Below are 22360 nucleotides of genomic sequence, written 5' to 3'. Positions count from 1 at the left end.
ACGCAGGCTTTCTTGCTTCCTACTCTGGTGGTCTTTCCCTGCCAAGCCCAGCCATTTTCAGCAGAGAGCATGAGTTAATGGACCCTTTGGTGGCACAGATGAGCCCAACCCAGCCCTTTGCTCTGCAGCTGGAGCTCCCTCTGTCCGGGGCACCTCGCCTTGGACATTTTTCCTTCCTACCCCTCCACCACCTGCCCAGTTTTGCTGAAATCGGCTTCGATCTCCTGCTTCATAGCCTTGTGCACAAATTCTCAGATCCCCCCTTTTAATGATGAATATCTCTTTGTAGCACTTGGTAGTAATAAAGAAAAATGTGGGGAACACAGGCTTGTCTGAAAGTATTGGAGGCACAAATTTTAGGCCAGATGCTATACACGGTCTGTCACGAAGATCAAGGATCTGCCATATGCCGAACATGGATAGGTTCGTGCTTTGCTAGACTCAGTTAAAATGAGGGCTAGGCAGTTTGTGGTTCAGCCTACTGGGTGACCCAGGCTATCCTGCTGGTAAACCTGAGTTGTTTAGGGCATTGTATATAAACCCAGTTGTGTTTCTGGATTTAGCGAGTTGTGTGAACCTGACTCACGTGGTGTTGTCATAGCCCAATAGTTAAAAGGAACTTAATGGCAAAGGTGCCCAGGGGGGGAGTAGAAGGTGCCAGCTTGACTTTTTTTGACTCCCCCACAGATGGAGACTCCCCTACTGTTGATGGAGGAACAGGAGACAATGGCTGAAAGCTACTAGGTGCACATGTTGCATGGATGTTTTTGCTCACAAATCTCTGATTTTCTAGACTCATAGTGGTTGCAGAAACACTAAGTTCTAGATTCAAAGGAGATTTTGAAACAATCCTTGGCTTGCTCTCCCAATGTTAGTTAGTGTGCCTTGACTGGCCTTTTCTGCTTGGTTGGTGCTGAAGCTGACAACTATGAGGTCAGAGATTCTCCCAAGATCACCTTGTTTCACTGCAAAAATACCTACAGCTGTAAACCTAGTTTGAAAACCTTGGTCCACAGAACCACAGAAGATATTTTCCCAAGTGGGTGTGAGATACCCTACCAAGGGAAATGGCCCTTTCCCCAAGGAGTGAGAAGGTAGCAAGATTTAATCAGAGCCAAGCTTCGCCATCACATGCCCCTTGGTTTCACTGCTGTACATATGTACAATTCTTTTCAACTGAGCCCCTGAGCATGTGTAAAATGCCTTTCCATGCTGATAAACTGGATTCAGAAAAAGCACAAACCAACCCATGATTAAAATGAGAGCGTATGCGAGTCTACCTGCTATTGGAGTTTGTCTACCATGGCTGAGGGTATCTGAACCCAAACAATGGGGGCTTGCTCAGCAAACCATGGCTTGGGGGATGTGTGAGAATTTGGACTAAGGCGAAGGAGAAAAGCTGCTACGATGAAGTAGGAGAGTTAATACAGCGCGGGTCCTGGGTTCGCGTCTCCAACAAGTTAGTCAGATTCTAGCTTACCGCAGAGACCTGCTTCACGCAAAAGGCTGAAACAGTGGCTGCGTTCTGACAACCCACGGACCCCCGAGCTCCCCAACCCGCTTTAGCTTGGCCCTGCGCCACCGGGAAGCCACAGCTGTAGAGAACGGGCTAAGAAAGCAGCAGGCAGCGCCGCCTCGCCCCGGTCCTCCTTTCCCACCCCACCAAGCTGACCATCCGGGCGCTTTACGGCAGAGCCTCCAACTCGGACGCCGCTCTCCCCCCCCACCCCCGAACGTTCCGGAACGCGTGAAGCCACAATGAGCGGAGGGAGGCCTCTGAGCACGTGCAGAGTGGGAAACCATCCGGAGCTGGAGCCTCCCCTCGCCGGCGGCGCCGCAGAGCCCCCGGGAGCCTGGCGGGCAGCCTCCTCCCCCGAGGACTCCGGGCTCCTCCAGCCAATGGCAGGTCCGTGGCCGCACCGCCGGTCAGCCCAACCTCTCTAGCGCCCGGGCAGCAGCGAGCGCCCCCTCGCCAGGCGGAGAGCCGGAGCGCGGCCGAGCGGGTGAGTGGCCGGGGCCGGGCCGGGCCGCCGGCGCCTCCCCTTCCCGCGACGGCCCAGCTTCTCCTCCAGCCTTGCCCCTGCGCGGCTCCCGCTGCTGCTTTGTTTCCCGGCTGCGCTCCGCTCCTTCCCCCCTTCCGCCCTCGCCCGCCGCGGCTTCCCTCCTTCCCCTGGCCTCCCCCTTGGCTCCCTCTTCCCGCCGCCGTTCCCTGCCCGCGCCTCCCAACAATACGGCAGCAGGATTCCTGCCTGCTCCCCTTCCTACCACGTTATTGTTTGGGTCAGAGAGAGACGCGGGCGCTACGGCTCCCGTCTTTGTTACCGGGCGCTCCCTCGTCCCCAAATTTGTCTCCCGCTGCCGGGAAGGAGGAGAACGATAATCTGTTGTGGTGGGGGTGGGTTTGCTTCGCAGTCACTTTGCGCCTCGCACGACTGCGTCTTTGCGAAAGGGAAGTTCCGGGCTGGGAGGCTAAGGGAGAAGCTTTGAGAAAGTGGGTGAGCCGAGGCGGAAGAGAGGCGGTGGAAAATGGGTCCTTTTCCTAACAGCGTGGGTGGGGTGGACAAAGAGATGGCAGGGGAGAGGGGGAGGGCAAGGCCGCGGGGGGGGCTCCAAAGGAAGAGCGGAGGGGCAGCGTTAGGACCTCCAGCCGGGAGGGTCCCTGCCTCGCTTTCTCTTCTTAGAGAAGGTGTGGTGGGGAGAGCCACCGGGGGAGGGGGCGGTTGCGAGGAAAGCAGTTGGGGGTGGGGGCTGCCGGCGGTCACACAGAGGGGGGCAGGTGAGCTGCGGGGCAGGGAGAGATCCGGCTCTGGGAGGAGGGGGACAGAAGCGTTTGTCTCGCGAAGGGAATCAGTTTTAACAGGCGCGCGAGGTTCGCTGCAACAGGTTCCGTCTCCCTGGGACAACATAGCTTTGAGCGAGTGTTTTGTGATTAAAATGCCGATTCCCCTACACAGACCGTGGTAGTCCTCACTGAGGGCTAGTCCCATAAGTGTCAGGTCACCAGCAAGGCCCGTACCAGTTTGTTTCCCCATGCAGAGTTCTTGTTTTGGTAGAATGGGGGGGGGGGAGGAAAGCCCCACCCGGGGAGGTGGCACGGAGAAAGGAGAAGCGCTGGGTAGAAGGCACCTCTGGATTTGGGGGGACAGTGCCTGAAGCCACAAGCAAGGCTGGAACATGGGCCCGAGGGCAGGATTTGCCCCACAACAGAGGGGGCGTATTGTAGGATGGCACAGAGGTGGGATGGAGAGTCGGAGATGAGGAGCAAATGGGATTGGGGAATGCGCAGCTGTTTAAGGGGAGAGCTGTTGGGAAGTAGGTCTTGTGCCCCTGGCGGAGTATGCGCAGACACTTTCTCTTGGGCCCTGAGGAGAACTGGGTTTCCTCCTCTTTTGAAAGAACCTCACAAAAGCTGGACACGTCTGCAATCTTACACTCGCTTCTCAGTCAGTCCCGTGCAGCGGCCTGCAGAACACAGCATCTTTCTCTTGCCACCACTGATCTGGGATTAGGAAACCCGTGAAAGGAAGTGTCTGGATGGATGCTAACTTCTCATGCCAGGCACCAACTTTACACATCAAGGATCGCCTGGTCTCTATCCTGTTTGCCTTCCCAGCTACCCTGTGAAGTAGCTGCTGCACAGTTATCCCCATTTTACAGAGGGTCTCCTCTGCAGCTGGACTGAGAGTGGAGGGGGACTTTCCCCAGAGGTGGGATTTGCGCTAAGAGGCAAACAAATAACTGCTGGTTAACTGGGTTATGCGCTGCGGTGGAAAGAGCCTCCATTCCTTCTACTGTGTTTGTCACTCCTCCACTTCCCCGTGAAAAACGCAGGAGGCAGCTTTACATCTTTGCAGGCATCTCATGTTTTATGTTAGGCTATGACTGCTTTTCTAAAGAGTTGGGGAGGATTTAAAGGGAGGCGAACCGAAGAAGCAAAAGGTGGAGGGGGAAAAATAATAGACACCCTGAAGAAGCCGGCGTTAGGAGCCCCCACCTAGGTCCCTGCGCCCCCCCCCCCACTTAAAGAGCCAGTTTCCCTTGGCGTGAGGAACTCCGCCTTCTGTTTCCCAGCGTGCCTTGCAGGGAATAGGAAAGAGAAAGAAGGAAGGAAAGTCCTGAAGTGGGAGGGAAAAAAGTAAGTATAGCTGACAGAATTCAGGGCTGGGAGCGAAGGGGATTCTAAGAAGGGGGCGGGTGGCGGGAAGGGAAGGGAAGGGAAGGCCGGCGAGGAAGTGTCGGAGCAGGGGACTGACAACGGAAGGGGTTACTGGGGGCGCCTTGGGACGTGAGGCTGGGAAACAAGGGGGCTTGGAGGGGTTTACATTTGTTGTCATTCCAGAGACTGGTTCGGTGTAGTTTACGCGCACGCACGCACACACACTTAAACAAACGCTTGCTCCTCCTGTTGCGTGGCTGAGCAAGACTCATTATATCGTTAGTTGCAGAACTTGCTAAGAAGCGGATGGACTTTGGGGGAGCTGCGAGGGAGCGGTTTCCCATGAATTTTGACCTCAGGCATCTAATTTTCTCCTGTCGTTTAAACTGGCACTAATTGCTCCATTATTTCCATATTATCTGTTTACCAAGTTAAAGCCATCTGTTTTCCATGACTATTAAAGTGAAATTGGCTTTTCAGTCTGATTAGCGCAATGTGTTTGGTACTGCATTTTGTTTCGATTTATTATCTCTCCAGGTTTAAGTTCCTGGGTTATATAAATTATTGTACTTTGAAATACCGTCAATTCCTCCAAACAGGCTTTCCACTTAAAAAGCTTCAACAGATTCCAGAGAATGCGTAAGGCATGCCAGTAGGCGGGTGGGGTTGGCTTTAGCAAATGGAATTTGTGTGCTTGTGAATATGAATAATAATAATAAACCAGAACTTGACTGAACACTTTTACACCCTGTGGTATTACAGAATTGACATAAGGCCTACTTCACACACATACCAAGCTATAGCTTGATTAACCAAAGTTCGGTAAACCGCAGTTGCAAGCCATAGTTTACAAACTACATTGAACGTTTCAGATGTTGTGCTAAGCCGAAGCCAAACACATCACATTTTGGCTCAGGGCAATGCAAAATCTCAGGTGCTATGTTAACACTGCAGGTGCGCAGAAATATTTTTCTGTCCAGAAACCTGATACGATGAGGATAATATATTCTAGTTAATGAGCAGAAGTTAAATCACAGTTTCCCAGTTCAGGTGAAATGGGAGATTCTCGGTTAAGTAAGTTATGATACATCAGTTGCAAATCCACATGAGGGAAGAGGAAAAAGGGTAGCAGCAAATGGCTTTCCAGTCCGGCATACTTACATCTGAATCAGACCAAAATAATCAGGAAATGCGCTGTCCAGAGAGGAGGCTCTGTTGATGCAGAGAACTAAGCAGTCTGCGATCCCGAGGAGCCAAACCAGGGTCTGGATGGGGCCACTCTGGGCAATAAAAGAGATCCGCGTGACTGGATGCTTCCGTGCCTCCCTCCCTCCAAGTCCAGCCCATAGAAAGCTGAGACTAGACGAGAGGTCCTCTCTCTGACCAACAATAGTTTGCTGGGCGCGGGGTCTATTTTCCGTACAAGAGCACTCAGTCACGTGAGCTGTAACCTGCGGACTGAAGTTGCAGTGCCCGGATGCCGGGTTGTTACCAGAGAGAGAAATGGATCCGAGGTACTAATGTACAGTATCTGTCTCTCCAACACAATGCGCTCGCCTTTCCCCTGTGCTCTCCCCTTTGCTTTATCCTTGCCTCATTTACATACCACTGTACCCACTGCCTCTTTTGAGGTTTTCTCTTGCAATTTATGTATTTTTGGTTCTGTCCCTTTTCTTTCCCCTTCCCTGTGCTCCAGCTCTTCTGAAAAGCCGAAGCTGATTCCCAAAGAGAGAGGACTTCTCGATTGCGGCAGTCATGGCCCCCAATAAAGACGCCTCTGGCTGCCTTGGCTCACCCCCAGGCTTGATCTGCTTGCCGCCCATCTCTGAGGACCTCCAGCTGGTGTGGACCCAGGCAGCCCAGACCAGTGACCTGGATGGCAACCAGCACCTGCTGCAAACCTTCAGCTACTTCCCATATCCCAGCCTTTCTGACCTGGCTCTGCTCTGCTTGCGTCACGGCCTGCACATGGAGAAGGTTAAGGCTTGGTTCATGGCACAGCGGCTGCGCTGTGGCATCAGCTGGAGCGCCGAGGAGATCGAAGAGACTCGTGCTCGTCTCATCTACCACCAGGACCAGCTTCACTTCAGTTGCCTGCTTACTGGGAATGAGAGTGACTCCTGGCACCAGACTTGTAAAAGCCCATCGTACCACCAGCTGGCTCCCCACTCTCTGCACTACTCCAGTAAATATCCAGAGAACCAGCAATCTTCTGTAACTTCCTTAAATCATTGTAACGCAGCTCAAGGAGCAAGGGAACTTGGGAGGATCGCTCAGGACATTTGGAAATTGAAGGAAAATGCCTCATCCCACCATAAGAAACCTCAGGAAAATTGTGAACCTTCAGGGATCATTGTGAATTTTCAGAATACCAAAGACACTCTTTCTGGTGCTTATCCACCCATCACAACTACCAGCCGGGACCAGAATTCCCATACTATGGCATGGAGCCTCCCCGCAGCGTCCCGACCGCAAGTTGAGTCCATCACGCCTGCAGTTAATGGTGGGCCTCACCCAATGATTCTTCCGCTGGGTTCTTCCATTAAAGTTGCCCCCTCCTCCTCTAAAGTGGCAGCCGGCATTGCTAACTCAAGCAACCGACAGAACCATCAGTACTCTGTTGGTGACCAGCATGCTTCAGCTTCTCTGCCAGATGTTTTACGGAAACCTAGGCGGAAGACAAAAGAACAGCTGGATGTATTAAAGTCCTTCTTCCTCCATCAGCAGTGGGCCAGGAGAGAGGATTATCATCAGCTGGAGAAGATAACTGGGCTACCACGAGCAGAAATCATCCAGTGGTTTGGAGACACGCGTTACGCCCTGAAACATGGCCAGCTGAAATGGTTTCGGGACAATGCGGGGCAGAGTCCAGAGCCTGCTTCCTCAGGGCCTCCTCATCAGCTGTGTACAAACCATCCAGATACGAGCCCGCTGGAACACTATTGGGCCACGCACGTGCAGTTGCAGGAGAACGACTTGCCAGTGCTCTGCCACAAATCAGGAATGGGAGCGGAGCAAGTGCTGAAGTGGTTTCACTCACATTTGCCAGCCCCCTGCGAGGTAGAAGTGTGTTTGGGAGATGAGGATGAAGTAGATGAGGAGGTGGCTGCAGCAATGATAAAGGTGGAAGATGAAGACTATTATGAAGAAGATGAGGATGTTGAAGATGAGGATGAGGATGAGGAAGACTGGACTGCTTAGAGCTTTAGTGTGGATGCTGGCGACTTTGGACTTCTCCAGTGAGCATGTGGAAGGATCAATGAGAAATAGTAAATCTTGTGAGCAAGGTTTCCACTCCAACAATTTCCTGCTGTTAGCAGTGCCCCCACACCCTTTATGTTCTAGAATCTTGTTTTTTTTTTCCATTGAGCCTCTGAATTTAAATGCAAAAATTGTTCTATTTTCATTCAGTGCTTATCAAGTCGGAATCAAGGTGGTATTAGAAATGGGGCTTCCAACCCTTTAGACGTGAGTGGCCATAATACTGAATTACCCTTCAGTAATCTGCTGGGTTTCAAATAATTTCTTTGATAAAACTTTCATCAGTTAATTGCATTTCTTGATTTCATATTCGTTTCCTCTAGAATCATATTGCATTTTTCTTTCTCATTAATTATAAATTTGTGGTTTAGACCACTGTCACTTAAACCCTAGAGCCCAGCACTGCCCAACTATAAATTTGTATTTCTTCTCATTATAATGAGGCTTGGAATGCAAACATCCTTACTCTTGGATGCACCTGTCTTGATTCTGTTTGTTCCAATTCATTTATTTATTTTTATTCTTCCTTCTAGATTTGAAGTCGGATCATTCATTACAAGAGTTGCCAAGATTTGGCCCTTTCCAGGCAACCCCTCTTTCAAATTTCATGAAAGTCATACATAATATTTGACTAGTCTAAGTTCATACAACAACTATATTTTATTCTCCTGAGTGAAGGAACAGTTTAAGCAATTATTTGCTTGTCAATGCTTGTGTTTTGTTTAATAAGCCAGTTCTTTGACATCAAAGAAGTGTAGAAGACAGACTAAGGCTTTTTCCTGTTTTCATGCCTTCCAGATATGTTGGGACTTAAAATGTCAGTTGCTAGACTGGTACTTAAGATGGTGATTGTAGATGTTTATTCAAATTAATATTTTGTCACTTATCTTCCATTTTCATTCTCTGTTTCCTTTTTTAAAAAATCATTTTTGGTACATCTTCCTTATCATGTGACTTTCACATCATTTTTCTTGGTTGTTCTGCTATCTTTTCCTTGTTCCATTAGTGCCTTGATTCACCAGCTTTCCCTGCCATCCAGTTTCTTCCTTTCAGGTCATATATCTGTTCTGTACTAGTTGGTTGATGTAGTGGACTGAATGCCATTTAGAGATAAAGTAAGATAAAAAGGGTGGGCTCTTGCGAAAGAATTGCAAATATTGGAAAACACTGCTGATTGCTTGGTATCTTCATTTCATTTGTCAAACTGTCATTATCCCGAGATTGAGGGGAAGATAAACCCATACGTTCTGAAAATAGCTTTTGATACTAATTTGAAAGTGATGAAGGTAAAGATGAATTTGGAGGTTTGTGAAAGTATGAAGAGGTAGAAGACTAGACAGAGGGAGATTAATAATCTGTATTTTAAAAATTCTATTTATTAAATCTCATTTTCAATTTTTTAAATAGACTCTCTACAAAAATAGCATCTGCCTCTCCAGGCAGGAGAATCTAAAAGTACTGAAATAAGCTAATCAACCTTAGATAAAGAGAAGGTGGTGTGTGGACTGTACTGCACTTAGTGGAAAGTTCACAGACTTGTCCAAAATGGAGCTAAGTGGAACAATCTGATTTGTGGATTGATTACTCAATAAATGGCCATGAATTAATAGATAATTATGTTCAGTAAATTATATCTGTCTTTTTCCTCTTTCTAAGAATAGCCTTTTTTAAGGTTTACCTGTTATGTTTCAGTCTGGGAAGCAAACTTGGTTGCAAATAAAATAATCTTATATTATGTGCAACCTGGATCAAATTGTTTGAATATTTCATCTTGGAGTTACACAATGCATTTTAGCTCAGAAAACATAAAACGTAATGTATGTTCTTCTTAGCAAATAAACCTAGTCACAAAGTAAGATTGGAACTAGGACCCACAGGTTACTTAATGTGTTATAACTGAAAGTTAAAACACTGTGTATCAATAATGCTACAGCCAAGTTCACTAGCTACAGTTTTAACCATTTTCCTCAAACAAAGACTTTAGAGGGATTTTAAAATAATGTCACATATACTAAATACCATAAACATATTTTGTGTTGTATAATTAAGAATTTTATTTATATATTTATTTATTTACTATGGTTTGTATAACAGTCAGCTTCAAACAACTCTGAGTGGCTTACCTCAAGTAACAAAAAAACATTAAAATAGAATCTTAATAATCAAAACAATGTCCCCTAATGGCACCACTCAGTTACTAATGGATTGCTTTTTAACCAGGCTCAAGTATTCAAAGGATTTATACTATAAAAAGTATGGACAGAAGAATCTATCTTAGCCGCTACAATGATGTTTAAGAGAAGAGTTGCCTTGGTCATCCCCATTATTGCTGGTGGACTTGGCTGATGGATGAATACCTGGGAAAAAGAACAATTAGCTAGTTGAATGGAGCCCGTCTTCCCCGTTTAGTACTGTATTAAGCTCTGATCACTGTTTAGTTTTGTTCAACAAAAGTATATTCTAACTTCTGATTATGATTTGCATTTCTAACATGCTACAATTTTAGTTTAGAAGAAGACATAAAGAATGAAAAATTGGGACTTTGTTTCTTTGGATGATGCCATTAAGGCTTCTCAAAAGGAAAGCTGAGACTTTATGAAATCGGCAAAACAGCCCAATTTAGCATTTGTTTTAACAGCAACATTTTCAATATTATTGCATCTTACTGTTTTTGGCAAGGGTGATGAAAACTAAAAACTTCCAGAAAGGTTAGAGCCAGTCAGGGGAGGGGGGAGACCATACTTTCACCTGGATGTGAATTATATTCATGGTCTTTCACAAAGCTCTGTTATGTAGCATGTGAAAGGGAGAAAATGAAAAATCCAAGTGTGTCCCACTTACCTGTGGGGAAAAGATGGTGTAGAGTGAGGTGTGAATCCCAGCTGAGAATGACAGAAAAAGAAAAGGAATTGAAACGTCTCAGATGAAGCTTTTCCTTAGTCTGTACTCCCTGTCTACAATCTGTCTTTTACCTGTATGTTGCGCAGCCTTTCAGGGTTGCGGTGGTCTGGCACAGGAACACCTGTCGGATCTGTAAAACAAAAGCAATAGGAAACTGAGCATTAGAGAGTAAATCATGTAGGAATCCAAGGGTTATCCTAACACCTTAGTCAATTTCTGGATTTGGATTTCATGCTAAGCCTTTGTGTGTCTAACCATTCTGGAATACATAATCAATGCCAGGGTTTAAATTTGCACAATATACTATGGAGGGGGCAGGAGTGTTGAGAGCCATGTGCCTAAAGAAAAGAGAACTAGGACAAATAAGTGAGGGAGGTTAGGACACAAAATAAATAAGCTTTACTTTTATTTAAAAGAAAATACAGTTAATGGGATTATTCCTTGTATATTTATGGTTCCCCTTTTGTTACCTTAAACATTACAGTTCTGTGACAACTTTGGGAATCACTCAAGTTAAATCCAGTGCTTTGGGATTCATATGTAGCCCTTGGGCCTTAGATGGTACACTGTTGTTATTTACAGATCATTATGATCAAGTTCATACAGGAAGCTAGATCACAACCAAATCATACAGTTACGTACAGTATATGTAACAAGTCATTATTGTTGTACCGACTTGTGCTACAGAGGATTACAGCATGTTGTGATGAATAGTACTGTGTTACTGCAGGAAAAGAATATGGAATAAATGTGTATTAGCTGAAGAGGAACTCTTTCCTCACCAGGAAAGATGCTGAGGTTGAAGTATGGAGCTTCCTGTGGCTGCCCAGTATTATTAGCACTCTGACTTAGTCTCGCCATGGGGGTTTGAAGACTGAAGACATTGAAGCCGGGGGTGTGGGAAGAGGAAGGAGAGGCCCTGAAAGGAGGAAGGAGGGAAGAGTGACAGAAGTCCTGATTGCTGTGGAAGACAACACTAAATCTTTTTAACTTTTATATGGTCATATAACACCATCATCAAGGCTACCCCCCCTTCCCTGACTCACCTGTAGAATAAACTCTGAGTGGAGGCTGGAGAAGGGGTGGCTGCCAAATAGAATGCAAAGGTGTTACACCTGAAATGAATGGTGGAGAGCACATGGAAAGGTGATAGGAAGTATAAGGTTAGGTATGTGGGAAATGGGTATCTAGGGTGAGGACTAGATCAGAGAGAAATTTTGTTCATTACAGAGACAGAACATTATTTCTCTTCAGAATTGAATTAATTCTGTTCCAAATAATAAACTCTGAAGTGATCCTTGTCTGCAGAACTGATACCTTGGAAGATTCTTGATTTTGTTACCCTTAGCTCTGTGTTGCCACAAGCCTAAATATGGCAGAAATTTACTGTTTGCTGACAATTACAATTCTTACCATTTGCAGAGACAGCTGGGGTCATTCTGGTGGGTCTTGTGGCATGCTGAATAAAAGTGAGAAAAGGTTTTAAAGGAATTTTCATGCTAAAAGGGCAACAATTAAAATATTCAGAAACATCTTAGATCTAACACTGTTAACTGTTAAGTCTTGCAGATAAGTCAGTCTTGGGCTTTCAGAACTCCCAGTGAAACCTCCTTTTCAACCATATTACTGCTGTCTTCTTGCTAAGGCAACAGTTCTGCCCAAGCCATGTGCAGCCAAGCATAAGTCTTAGCTAGCCCAGGATGTTTTGTATCCAAAGAGAGCTTTTGGGCAGATGGTATCAGTGGTTCTTTATTCTCAAAATTACTTGAAATGACTGCATGAAACAAAGCAATATATCCATTATTTCACTTTCCTGGGAAAAGAAAAGCAATGGCAGAAACTAACCTGCCAGCTTGATAGGTGGCTGACTCTAGAAGAAATGGAATCCATAGAAGGCGAGCGGCTGTGAGAGAGGCACAACATGTCAGGGAGCGATCACTAGAAAAGCTAGTGCAGGTGCACAGTACCCATATGTGGCCTTTTAAGTGTAATATTCAAATTTTGCTGTAAGGGAGCTGGACTGAAGGGATAATGGTCATAGCAAAGAGATTCTAAGGTATGGAGTGGAATGCTGATTTTTCTAAGAGAATAAAAGGCTGCTTCTACTCTTCAGTTCTGAGCAAGCTCCTAAAGCAGGAGTAAGCAATCTTTCAGGATCTGGAGCACATTTAAAATTTTGGCTGCCACGGGAGACTTGCCTGTTCATAAATTGGTAGCCATAGCCCAAAAACACCTTTCGCCAGAAAACAAACTAGCCATTCAGGATGTTTTTTCTGGACTTTTACTTGGGACTTTTGTGTGGTCCTAAGATACTTCTTTAAGAGGTATACTAGAATGTGGGATTTTGCTTTGCAGCATGCCAGCTTATTTATTTCCATATTTGATAGTTTCTGCAAAAACTGCCCAAGAGTTTTTGGTAGAAACTATCAACAGTGTAAGTCACCAGTAACTAAAATATTTCTTCACGCACTTACCTGACCACCTCACTGGAGCGCTGGAAAATTGGTTGTGGTGTAACTGCAAAGTATGAGGTAGTGAGTTACTACGTAGTCAGAGTTAATTCTGCTAGAGGTACACGTTGGCTTGAGACAGCAAGAGAGGTTATACTTGGATATATCTGTCCATATCCTACATCGCTCTCAGAGACCTATGCAGGTTTTTATGTATGTACAGCATTTTTTTCTATCAGGTAAACATCCATATATTTCTGTCCATGCACATATATGCACATTCACAAAATGTTACCCTGAGCGAAATGAAGTGATTCAGGATCCTTATCTTTCTACCTGTCTGTGACGGGGGAGTGATGGCAACCGGCTTTGGGGTGCTGTTTCTGCATCAAATTAAAATGAGTTTGATCAGTTAGTATAACTCCTCCTCCTCCCCACCCCCATAAATATTGGCCCAGAAGGTTTTTTTTGTTTTCTTTTTTTTTGTCCTGTGGTTTCAGTGCTGCCCTATGGCTCAAGACCCAGCTCCCTCATTTTCCATGAAGATCTATTACTGCCTCTACTTCACAGGCTGCCGATTCTGATGAATATTCCAAAAGGACAGAACAGACACACTGACCTGCTACCTTGGTGATGTCTCGGAAAAGCCTGTAGAAAGAAGAGGAAGGGTTTGCGGTAAACAGCTGGGCCCCTAACATGCAAAGGGGTTTGATTTACTCTCTCCTCCTAGACAAATAAGGAGAAGAGCAGGACTCATTGCTGCCAGCAGAGGGTGTCAAGAACCAAATAAGGGAAAAATATAATTTGTTTCCACCAAACTGTTCTACCTTCAAGTTGAAGTACTTCTTCTTCAGTTCCCTATTCTCCTTCTGTATTGCCTCTAGTTCTCTACATATGGGAGTGACAGGTAGGAGAAACAGAAAGCAGATGATAATATGCCTTGATGCTTTAGAGCCCACTAGAGAACACTTCAGCAGTGATGAGAACAAAGGTAGGAGGTCTGCCTCTGGGCCATGCAAGCTACTAGTTTCACTTCACAAATTATCAACGTGTTCTAACATCTAATGGCTAATATCAGAAGGGAGCAGAAGCCTGGAGTCTTCTTTAGAAAAGTATGTAGCCCTATTTGCTTACCACAGTTCTTATCTCCATCAAAAATAAAACAACCATTTCTTTCCACAGATTAGGACAAGTGAAGGATATTTCCAATGACTTCATTGAATAACTTTCCTTTGGGGTAGAGGGAAGGAGAAGGAATGGCTTTCTGGATATATGAACAGAAAAAAGAGTTTCCATATTTTAAGTAAACAGCCCAGTGTGGTACGTTAACCTAAGAAGGCACGATGGAGCTTTGATCAACCAGTAAGATTCTTAAATGAGTGAGAATATGAAACTGGATCTTGTTAGCAGAATCATATTAACTTTGCTAATCCCTACAGATATAACTAACAGGCTGCCTTCACACAGTATGCTAAGCAGGTCAGTGAAAGACCTAGCAGCTGTATTTGCACAACCTGCTAAGCTTATGTATTTTGAATCTTGGTTAAGTTCTTTTTGTGGCTAAGGGGGTCTTATGAAGCAGCTTATTTGGTTCATATAGAATATGCTCAGTATATTATGTGACCCCCAGAGAAGAGGATAATTCAGTATTCATACTGTGTTGTGTAAATACATTTATACTGTTTTCCTTCGTTATGTGAACACAACCTGCATATCTCACTTTTCCTGGATAGTTAGTTTGTGGAGAGCTTGCTGGAGCGCTCCTTCAGCTTTTGAAGCATTATTTTTGTAGAACGAGACCAGCAGCTCCATCTGGCTCTTCTGGAATGTCCACACCTAGAAAGAAGACCCAAAGGGAGTGAGAGAGATGGATTTCAAGGGAATTCAGCATCTGGTCTGATGACTCTAACTCATTTAGGGAGATAAGAAACAGCATGTAGAACCTTTAGGTCATTGCTCAGAGTGGAAGACCTCCCTTGTACATGGATGGTACAGGACCAGTGCCTACAAATCAGAGTAGGCTTGTGGTAGGAAGCCTTTGCCATTCTAAATGTTATGAAATCTAACATTTTCAACAGATTTCAACTAGGATGGCCAGTAGTAAGGGTTGATAGGAAATTTGGTCCAACAACATCTTTCCCGGATTGGAAGGCCCTGCTCACAGTCATTCATGCCTTGATCACCTTTCTTTTAGATTGCTGTAATGTTGTTAAGAGTTGACAATGACTTGATGACACATAATCAGTGTGCTGTGCCTGGGGCTACCCTTGCAGACTCTCTAGAGGCTTCAGCTGAGAACTAAATTGGTCACCAGTTTCCTTCTGGTTGCAACTCAGTGTGCTGGTTTAAAGCCCTATATGGCTGAGGTCTTGTTATCTATCACCTTCTCCAAGTGGATTATGCCTGCCCAATAAGACTGTAAAGAGTGGGCTCTCTCTGGATCCTCTTAAGGCATATCGTTTTCAGGGACCCAGAGATAAGTCCTCTCAGCTGCACCCCCTTCTCTGGAGCACCATTCCTCCTGAGATCAGATTGGTTCCCACCTTTTTGTTGGGGGAAGCCCTTAGGAGTAGATTTGTAAGGATAGCCATCCTCCTGATAAGGATTTGGATGCTGTTAATTGCTCCTTAGGGCACTGATGTTTTGTTTTGGTACTATTTGAGTACTATTCTTACTCTAATGTTTGTATTATTTTGTAAGATGCTTAGTGCCTTGTTTGAATTAGAACTGGCATGTAAATGGCAACAAACAACAACCACAGATTCTCCAGCACTGGAACAGTCTAGTAGCTGAGTAGAAGGACAAATGGTCTAATAGTATTTTATATATTCACTTTAATATTCCATCCAGTCAGGGGTGTGATCTATGTTCTTTGTTTGCAAGACATATAGTATATAGAACAAGCAGTTCAGAGTTTGTGTACTGTACCTAAAAGCTGTAAACGAGCAAGGTGATATGAATAATATCCACAAGGTGAGTTGAATGATAGCAAGGAATCTTGCAGCGGCTTAAAGTCTAACCAATTTATTGTAGTATAAATTGTCTCAGGCTACATTTCCTGCCTGTTTCCTTCTCAGTTATCCCCAAAACTGTTTTTAAACCATGAGAAATTAAGAATTGGCTTAAGATTTGAATATCTGGCACGTGTGTCATTGTTGCTCGAGACTGTATTTTAGGCAACTGCATGCCTGATTTATAGAAAAAAAGTCATTTATAAGAAATAAGTAACAACTGACCACAGCCTAGTTATAGTGCATTATGAAAACATGTCATAGCTCTGAACTAAAAACTACAGTAACTTAAACATGGGTGCTTGTTATACAAATGTAACAACTACCTAGAATATTGAAATAATGGCATGCAAAGCTATTTTTAGGCTGAGAAAGAGGTAAGAAATAAATAACTCCCTGAGAACAATGGAAATGCAGTAATTAAAATATTTGTCCCTCAGAATTTTTTTATCTTTACTTGGGACAAAAAAAACTTCTAACTTTTTTCCAACTTTTGGAATTCCCTCCCATATGGTTCCCACTTGGCGGTTATGTTGCCGTTTTTTCAGCAGCAGGGGGAGCCCATTATTTTTCCCAGGCCGTTAATGGTTTAGAATAAGGGATACAATGACTGTTTTATCATTATTGTAATTAATTATATGATACTTCCATACTTTTATTTTTTGTAAACTACTCTAGGAAATTCCCATTTTAAAATGTGATGTATAAACACTCATGTGAATGGATGAAAATAATGTGATGCTATCTAAACCAGTATCTGCACATATGTGTGTGTGTCACGCTCAGGGATGAATTTTTGGGTTCTTGGTGTTCTCTGAGTTTGCTTTTTTCTCGCAGACCAAGTTACTGAAATTACAAGAAGAGTTATTTCCATGCAATTGCAGAGTGCTGTTCTCAACCATCCCTTCTTTCTTTTCACCCCTTTGAGGCCAAACTTTTATTATGAAAAGCAAGATTATATCATATCCTTGATAGCAGTCTAGCACTTAGAGCTGGTCTTGCACAAACATAAAAAGGAAAGATTTTTGTCATGTCCAGTCATTTTCTAAGTAAGGGTGGTCTGTCTTTTATCAGAGGTCTGCAGAATACTGGACACAAGCTAATAGTTTTGCCCATTTTCTTGGTCTTAGCAGAGAAGAGTTCAGTTAAGTGATTTAATTGTGAGAAAATAAATAAAAACAATTTTTGAATGGAAGTAGAATAAAATACAGATCCATTCCCTCTTTAAAGGTTCCTCCCCTCCTCTTCATCTGAGTGCTAGGCTATCTAGTTTAAGAAATGGGGTTAGGATGATGATTACCATGGTGGATTTTAACGCTCAGGTATTGCTGATTTTGCTGAAACTTTTTTTGATGATTAACTGGCCGGTTACAATATTTATCTGGCTCCTTTATCTAGATTTATTATTGTAATTAATTAGCTTACTTAGCAAATGGGGACCACTATTACTATTAACCTTTCCCCAGATTGGTTATTAACCAGTCCTCTAGTGGACTTTGGATCATTCATCCATCATGCAGCAGCTATTAAAAATGGAGTAAAATGTATCTTAATTTTAGGGAAAATGTTTGTCTTGTTTGACTAGGAAATTAGTTCCTCAGTGTTTTCCTTCATGATTGGACACAACTCCCAACACTTTAAGCAGGTCAGGATGACTTTCAGTATTACACATCTTCTTTCCCTTTCTTTAAGATATACTAACTTTCCTGAAAAAATACTATAAATTAAATCTTTGCTGCTGTTTTTCTTAACTGTTTCAATCAGTGTCCCCCTTTTTAGGAACTAATATGAGAATAGTAGTAGAGAGACTTTATTTCGGTCATTGACCAATAAAAATACATTCTATAAAACAATAAAAGTACATTTTATGATGATATAACCCTAAATGATTTCTTACCTGAGAGATATGAGCAATATAGTTGAGTGCTGTTTCAACAGGGTTTTTGAAAAACTTCTTTTCTTCTTGTTTCATCTGAAGGCCAGAAAAGAAGACAAAGGGGAGATAAGGGCTAAATTCTTTATAATCTAAAAGGCTAAACAAACTGAAATTTTCAGCGATTATTTGATTGATTGTATATCTGAAATACGAAGTTTCCAATATTATTTCACTAACTGAATTATCTCTGTCCAGCCACTCTGTCAATCTGAATTCTTATACACATAATTTTGGATTTTTAAAATTTTTACTAATGTCAGTATATTTCTTGCCTTTCTTCCAAGGAGCTGATGGTAGTATTGATTAAGAACACCACCTTTGGCTCATTGAAAAAAGAGCAGTAAAAATATACTGAAATAAGTAAAAAAATTTTAATCCATTTTTTTCTCTCATCTTTAGCTTTATAGAAGCCCTCTTAAGTAGGCTAGACTAAGATATAGTGACTGATTTCATATAATTCAGTGCACAACGTTGCTGAGCAGTATTTGAATATGTTTCTCCATAATATCATTGAAATACATAATGAGATCTCTATTGCCAGGTACCTGAAATTACTTTTACAAATTGAAAGTACACAATAAATCATTGTCAGGTTTTCAGGAAACTCTTCTTTTGTTTGGCTTCTTATAAATTAATATTTATCAACTTTTTCCTACCTTCACTGCTCTATTAAACTCACTGTTTAAGACTCAGATGGTAATTTAAAAAAAAAAAAAGATTTTCTTGCTTTTTATAATTTAAATATTTCACACATTCACCCAATTGGTTGGGATATAAAGTCTGAGTTCAGAGACACCAAAAAGAAAAAAGGTAAGAATCTTTCTTACAGAAACTAGAACTTACATTATCTTTTAGAGACAAATATTTGCAGCTTGTTCCACAAGAAGGGCATTTATCTACCAAGATTAAAATGTAAAATGTATTACTATGACATTGAAATTTTTCATATATAATATTGTCTGAAATTGCAAAAATGGATGACTTTTCTAAAATTATGAAGCAGTTTCCAAAATGTTTAGATTCTCTTTAAAAGGATTGTTATATTATTTCTGATCTCTTACCTTTTCAACTGTTAAGGGCTAAACTTTCCTAGAAGGATTCATCTTGTATATGAATGCAAAATATGTCTGATAACTCTACATTTTTATTTATTTTTATTTATACATACTTATCCCCGCCCATCTCCCCGCAATGGGGGACTCTGGGTGGTTTACATCAAATTAAAACAAATAAATACATAATTAAAATTTATAAAAAGACAAACACATCTACACAAATGGAAAGAAGAGAAAAAATCCAGGAGGCCAATGGAACCCACACTAGGTCTCTAGGGGGCTAGCCAACCCCATTTCTGACAACCTCCCTCCCTGCCCCAGGCCAGATGGCAGAGCCAGGTCTTCAAATCTCTCTGAAAGGCCGGGAGTGAGGGGGCCTGTCTCCCCTCCAGGGGCAAGATGTTCCAAAGGTTGGGGGCTACAGCAGAGAAGACCCACCTTCTGGAGCCCGGTAGTTGGAGTTCTTTTGCCGAGGGGGTCCGGAGCAGGCCCTCTCTGTGAGATCGGGTGGGATGGGTTGAAATCGTGGGAGCGAGGCGGTCCCTCAGGTAGCCTGGCCCCATGCCACATAGGGCTTTAAAGGTGATAACCAACACCTTGAATTGGACCCAGAAGCAAACTGGTACCCAATGCAGCTCACGGAGCAAAGGTGTTATATGGGTCCTTCTTCAGACCCCAAAAATAGCTCACGCGGCTGCATTCTAGACCAGCTGAAGCTTCCTGATACTCTTCAAGGGTAGCCCCATGTACAGTGGGGCAAAAAAGTATTTAGTCAGCCACCAATTGTGCAAGTTCTCCCACTTAAAAAGATGAGAGAGGCCTGTAATTTTTACTGACAAAATGGGGGAAAAAATCCAGAAAATCACATTGTCTGATTTTTAAAGAATTTATTTGCAAATCATGGTGGAAAATAAGTATTTGGTCACCTACAAACAAGCAAGATGTCTGGCTCTCACAGACCTGTAACTACTTTAAGAGGCTCCTCTGTCCTCCACTCGTTACCTGTAGTAATGGCACCTGTTTGACCTTGTTATCAGTATAAAAGACCCCTGTCCACAACCTCAAACAGTCACACTCCAAACTCCACGATGGCCAAGACCAAAGAGCTGTCGAAAGACACCAGAAACAAAATTGTAGACCTGCACCAGGCTGGGAAGACTGAATCTGCAATAGGCAAGCAGCTTGGTGTGAAGAAATCAACTGTGGGAGCAATAATTAGAAAATGGAAGACATACAAGACCACTGATAATCTCCCTCGATCTGGGGCTCCATGCAAGATCTCACCCCGTGGGGTCAAAATGATCACAAGAACGGTGAGCAAAAATCCCAGAACCACACGGGGGGACCTAGTGAATGACCTGCAGCGAGCTGGGACCAAAGTAACAAAGGCTACCATCAGTAACACACTACGCCGCCAGGGACTCAAATCCTGCAGTGCCAGACGTGTCCCCCTGCTTAAGCCAGTACATGTCCGGGCCCGTCTGAAGTTTGCTAGAGAGCATTTGGATGATCCAGAAGAGGATTGGGAGAATGTCATATGGTCAGATGAAACCAAAGTAGAATGTTTTGGTCTAAACTCAACTTGTGTTTGGAGGAGAGAGAATGCTGAGTTGCATCCAAAGAACACCATACCTACTGTGAAGCATGGGGGTGGAAACATCATGCTTTGGGGCTGTTTTTCTGCAAAGGGACCAGGACGACTGATCCGTGTAAAGGAAAGAATGAATGGGGCCATGTATCGTGAGATTTTGAGTGAACACCTCCTTCCATCAGCAAGGGCATTGAAGATGAAACATGGCTGGGTCTTTCAGCATGACAATGATCCCAAACACACCGCCCGGGCAACGGAGGAGTGGCTTCGTAAGAAGCATTTCAAGATCCTGGAGTGGCCTAGCCAGTCTCCAGATCTCAACCCCATGGAAAACCTTTGGAGGGAGTTGAAAGTCTGTGTTGCCCAGCGACAGCCCCAAAACATCACTGCTCTAGAGGAGATCTGCATGGAGGAATGGGCCAAAATACCAGCAACAGTGTGTGAAAACCTTGTGAAGACTTACAGAAAACGTTTGACCTCTGTCATTGCCAACAAAGGATATATAACAAAGTATTGAGATGAACTTTTGATATTGACCAAATACTTATTTTCCACCATGATTTGCAAATAAATTCTTTAAAAATCAGACAATGTGATTTTCTGGATTTTTCCCCCCATTTTGTCTCTCATAGTTGAGGTATACCTATGATGAAAATTACAGGCCTCTCTCATCTTTTTAAGTGGGAGAACTTGCACAATTGGTGGCTGACTAAATACTTTTTTGCCCCACTGTACTTTTGTGCAGGGTATTTGTACATCTAAAAGCATTACTACTGTAAATGTCTGAATATACAATTAAATACCACATTAGCCCTTCCACCATTTACAGTTTGCATGGATTCCAGAAGCTCCTTGCAATCTTAACATGCTCTATTTCTAGCCTGTGCCATGCCCTTCTTTATATGGGGATTCCTTTAGCTGATTTTGGTTGATCCCTAAAATATGAAGGAAGGTTGGGACTGGATGGTACTTGGACAAGAGAGTATCAGAAATCTCAGGATTGTAGACCAGACTAGAATGTTGAAAAAATATCCCGGAAGTACTTCTGTACTATTATCAAGGAAATGACATAAATGTGTCCAAGAGGTCAGGCTCAATTGAAGGAGACTTCATTTTTACTTCTTTGACTTTTACTTCTTTGACTTTTACTTCTTTTGTGCTGGATGGCACAAAAAAGCCTCTAGAGTAGAAAAATCCATTTCATACTTACCTTTACCAGCACATTTTTGGCAAAATATGTGTCCGCAGCTAGTGACGCAAAAGTCAGATTTCTCTTGGCTGAAGCATTGATTGCAATGAAACCAATCCATGTTGCAAGGCAGAAAGGCAAGGCAGACTTTTCTCAGCTTCTGTTGTGAATAAGAATATGTCATATTGTTTTCTAGAAAGAACTGTAAGTGTTGGATGGATGGAAAAGTAGAGTGGAAAGGTGATATAAATAAAAAATAAGCAAATAAACTATAAATATGGAGGGGGAGAGAAGCAGAGGGAAAAACAGGCATTAAAAAAAGGCTGGATGGGCATGTTGGACTGGAAACAATTTAAGGTGGAACATTCTTCCATTATGAGGGACTGGTGGAGAGGATATAAGCAATGGAAAGATACATTTGTATCAAAGATTGTGTTAGCATTAGTAAATTGATTAAATTTTGACTGTGTTAGTGTCTTTTATGGAAAGTAGAATAAAAATATTTTAATTAACTAAATGCCTACATACCCTTCCTTTAAAAGAAAGAACATGAAACAGAAGAAGACAGAAAGGGTAGTGCATCAATATCATCATTATTATATCAGTATTACAGTCTGGCCTTACATGAGTTGAAAAAGGATGATTGCAATTTCACCAAGCCAATAGATCCAGCTACTTTCCCACTGCACACTCACTATTTATGAATATAAAGATCCATTGATTTCAATGATGCAACAAATAAAACATTCTATGAGAATGATGTGAACTTCAGAGAAGTGAAAAGGACAAAGGAAATGAGAAAAAAATTCT

General features: G+C 43.1%; 2 protein-coding genes across 4 annotated transcripts; one reads left to right on the top strand and one right to left on the bottom strand.

Annotated features, from left to right (window-relative positions):
• The first annotated feature begins 1682 nt into the window (after window positions 1–1682).
• On the top strand, window positions 1683–8881 carry HOMEZ (homeobox and leucine zipper encoding). 3 transcript variants are annotated; one of them, XM_088142212.1, is made up of 2 exons: window positions 1683–1906; window positions 5853–8881. In XM_088142212.1, exon 2 carries the CDS (start codon window positions 5912–5914, stop codon window positions 7355–7357), a length of 1446 nt encoding a protein of 481 aa, XP_087998338.1. In that variant the 5' UTR covers window positions 1683–1906; window positions 5853–5911; the 3' UTR covers window positions 7358–8881. The 3 variants fall into 3 exon arrangements, with proteins under 3 accessions (XP_087998338.1, XP_087998337.1, XP_007441208.1); XM_088142211.1 differs by having other exon boundaries at window positions 1683–2003; XM_007441146.3 differs by lacking the exon at window positions 1683–1906 and adding an exon at window positions 4028–4135.
• A 363-nt stretch (window positions 8882–9244) lies between these two features.
• RNF212B (ring finger protein 212B) lies at window positions 9245–21995 on the bottom strand. Its single transcript, XM_025174991.2, has 15 exons — window positions 21572–21995; window positions 18559–18611; window positions 17677–17751; window positions 14489–14604; window positions 13596–13656; window positions 13388–13416; window positions 13105–13151; window positions 12793–12835; window positions 12164–12221; window positions 11732–11777; window positions 11365–11404; window positions 11101–11237; window positions 10390–10448; window positions 10259–10299; window positions 9245–9774 (listed from the first exon to the last, which is right to left on the bottom strand). Exons 1-15 carry the CDS (start codon window positions 21861–21863, stop codon window positions 9741–9743), a joined length of 1131 nt encoding a protein of 376 aa, XP_025030759.1. The 5' UTR covers window positions 21864–21995; the 3' UTR covers window positions 9245–9740.
• Window positions 21996–22360: the final 365 nt, after the last annotated feature.

The sequence above is a fragment of the Python bivittatus genome, unplaced genomic scaffold, assembly GCF_059951505.1.
Source record: "Python bivittatus isolate LINGU-HERP-01145 unplaced genomic scaffold, Pbiv_v1 ctg000370_np1212, whole genome shotgun sequence".
Lineage (NCBI taxonomy): Eukaryota > Metazoa > Chordata > Lepidosauria > Squamata > Pythonidae > Python > Python bivittatus.
This window is presented reverse-complemented; position numbering and strand designations above follow the sequence as displayed.

Excerpts from the sequence above, each read along its gene's own strand:
- HOMEZ (XM_088142212.1), top strand. The coding sequence starts at position 5,912 with ATGGCCCCCAATAAAGACGCCTCTGGCTGCCTTGGCTCACCCCCAGGC.
- RNF212B (XM_025174991.2), bottom strand. The coding sequence starts at position 21,863 with ATGCCTGTTTTTCCCTCTGCTTCTCTCCCCCTCCATATTTATAGTTTA. Across the intron at positions 17,752-18,558 it reads ATTTGTCTCTAAAAGATAAT|ATGAAACAAGAAGAAAAGAA; the intron begins GTAAGTTCTAGT and ends TCTGGCCTTCAG. Across the intron at positions 13,657-14,488 it reads AAACTAACTATCCAGGAAAA|AGAACTAGAGGCAATACAGA; the intron begins GTGAGATATGCA and ends TCCCATATGTAG.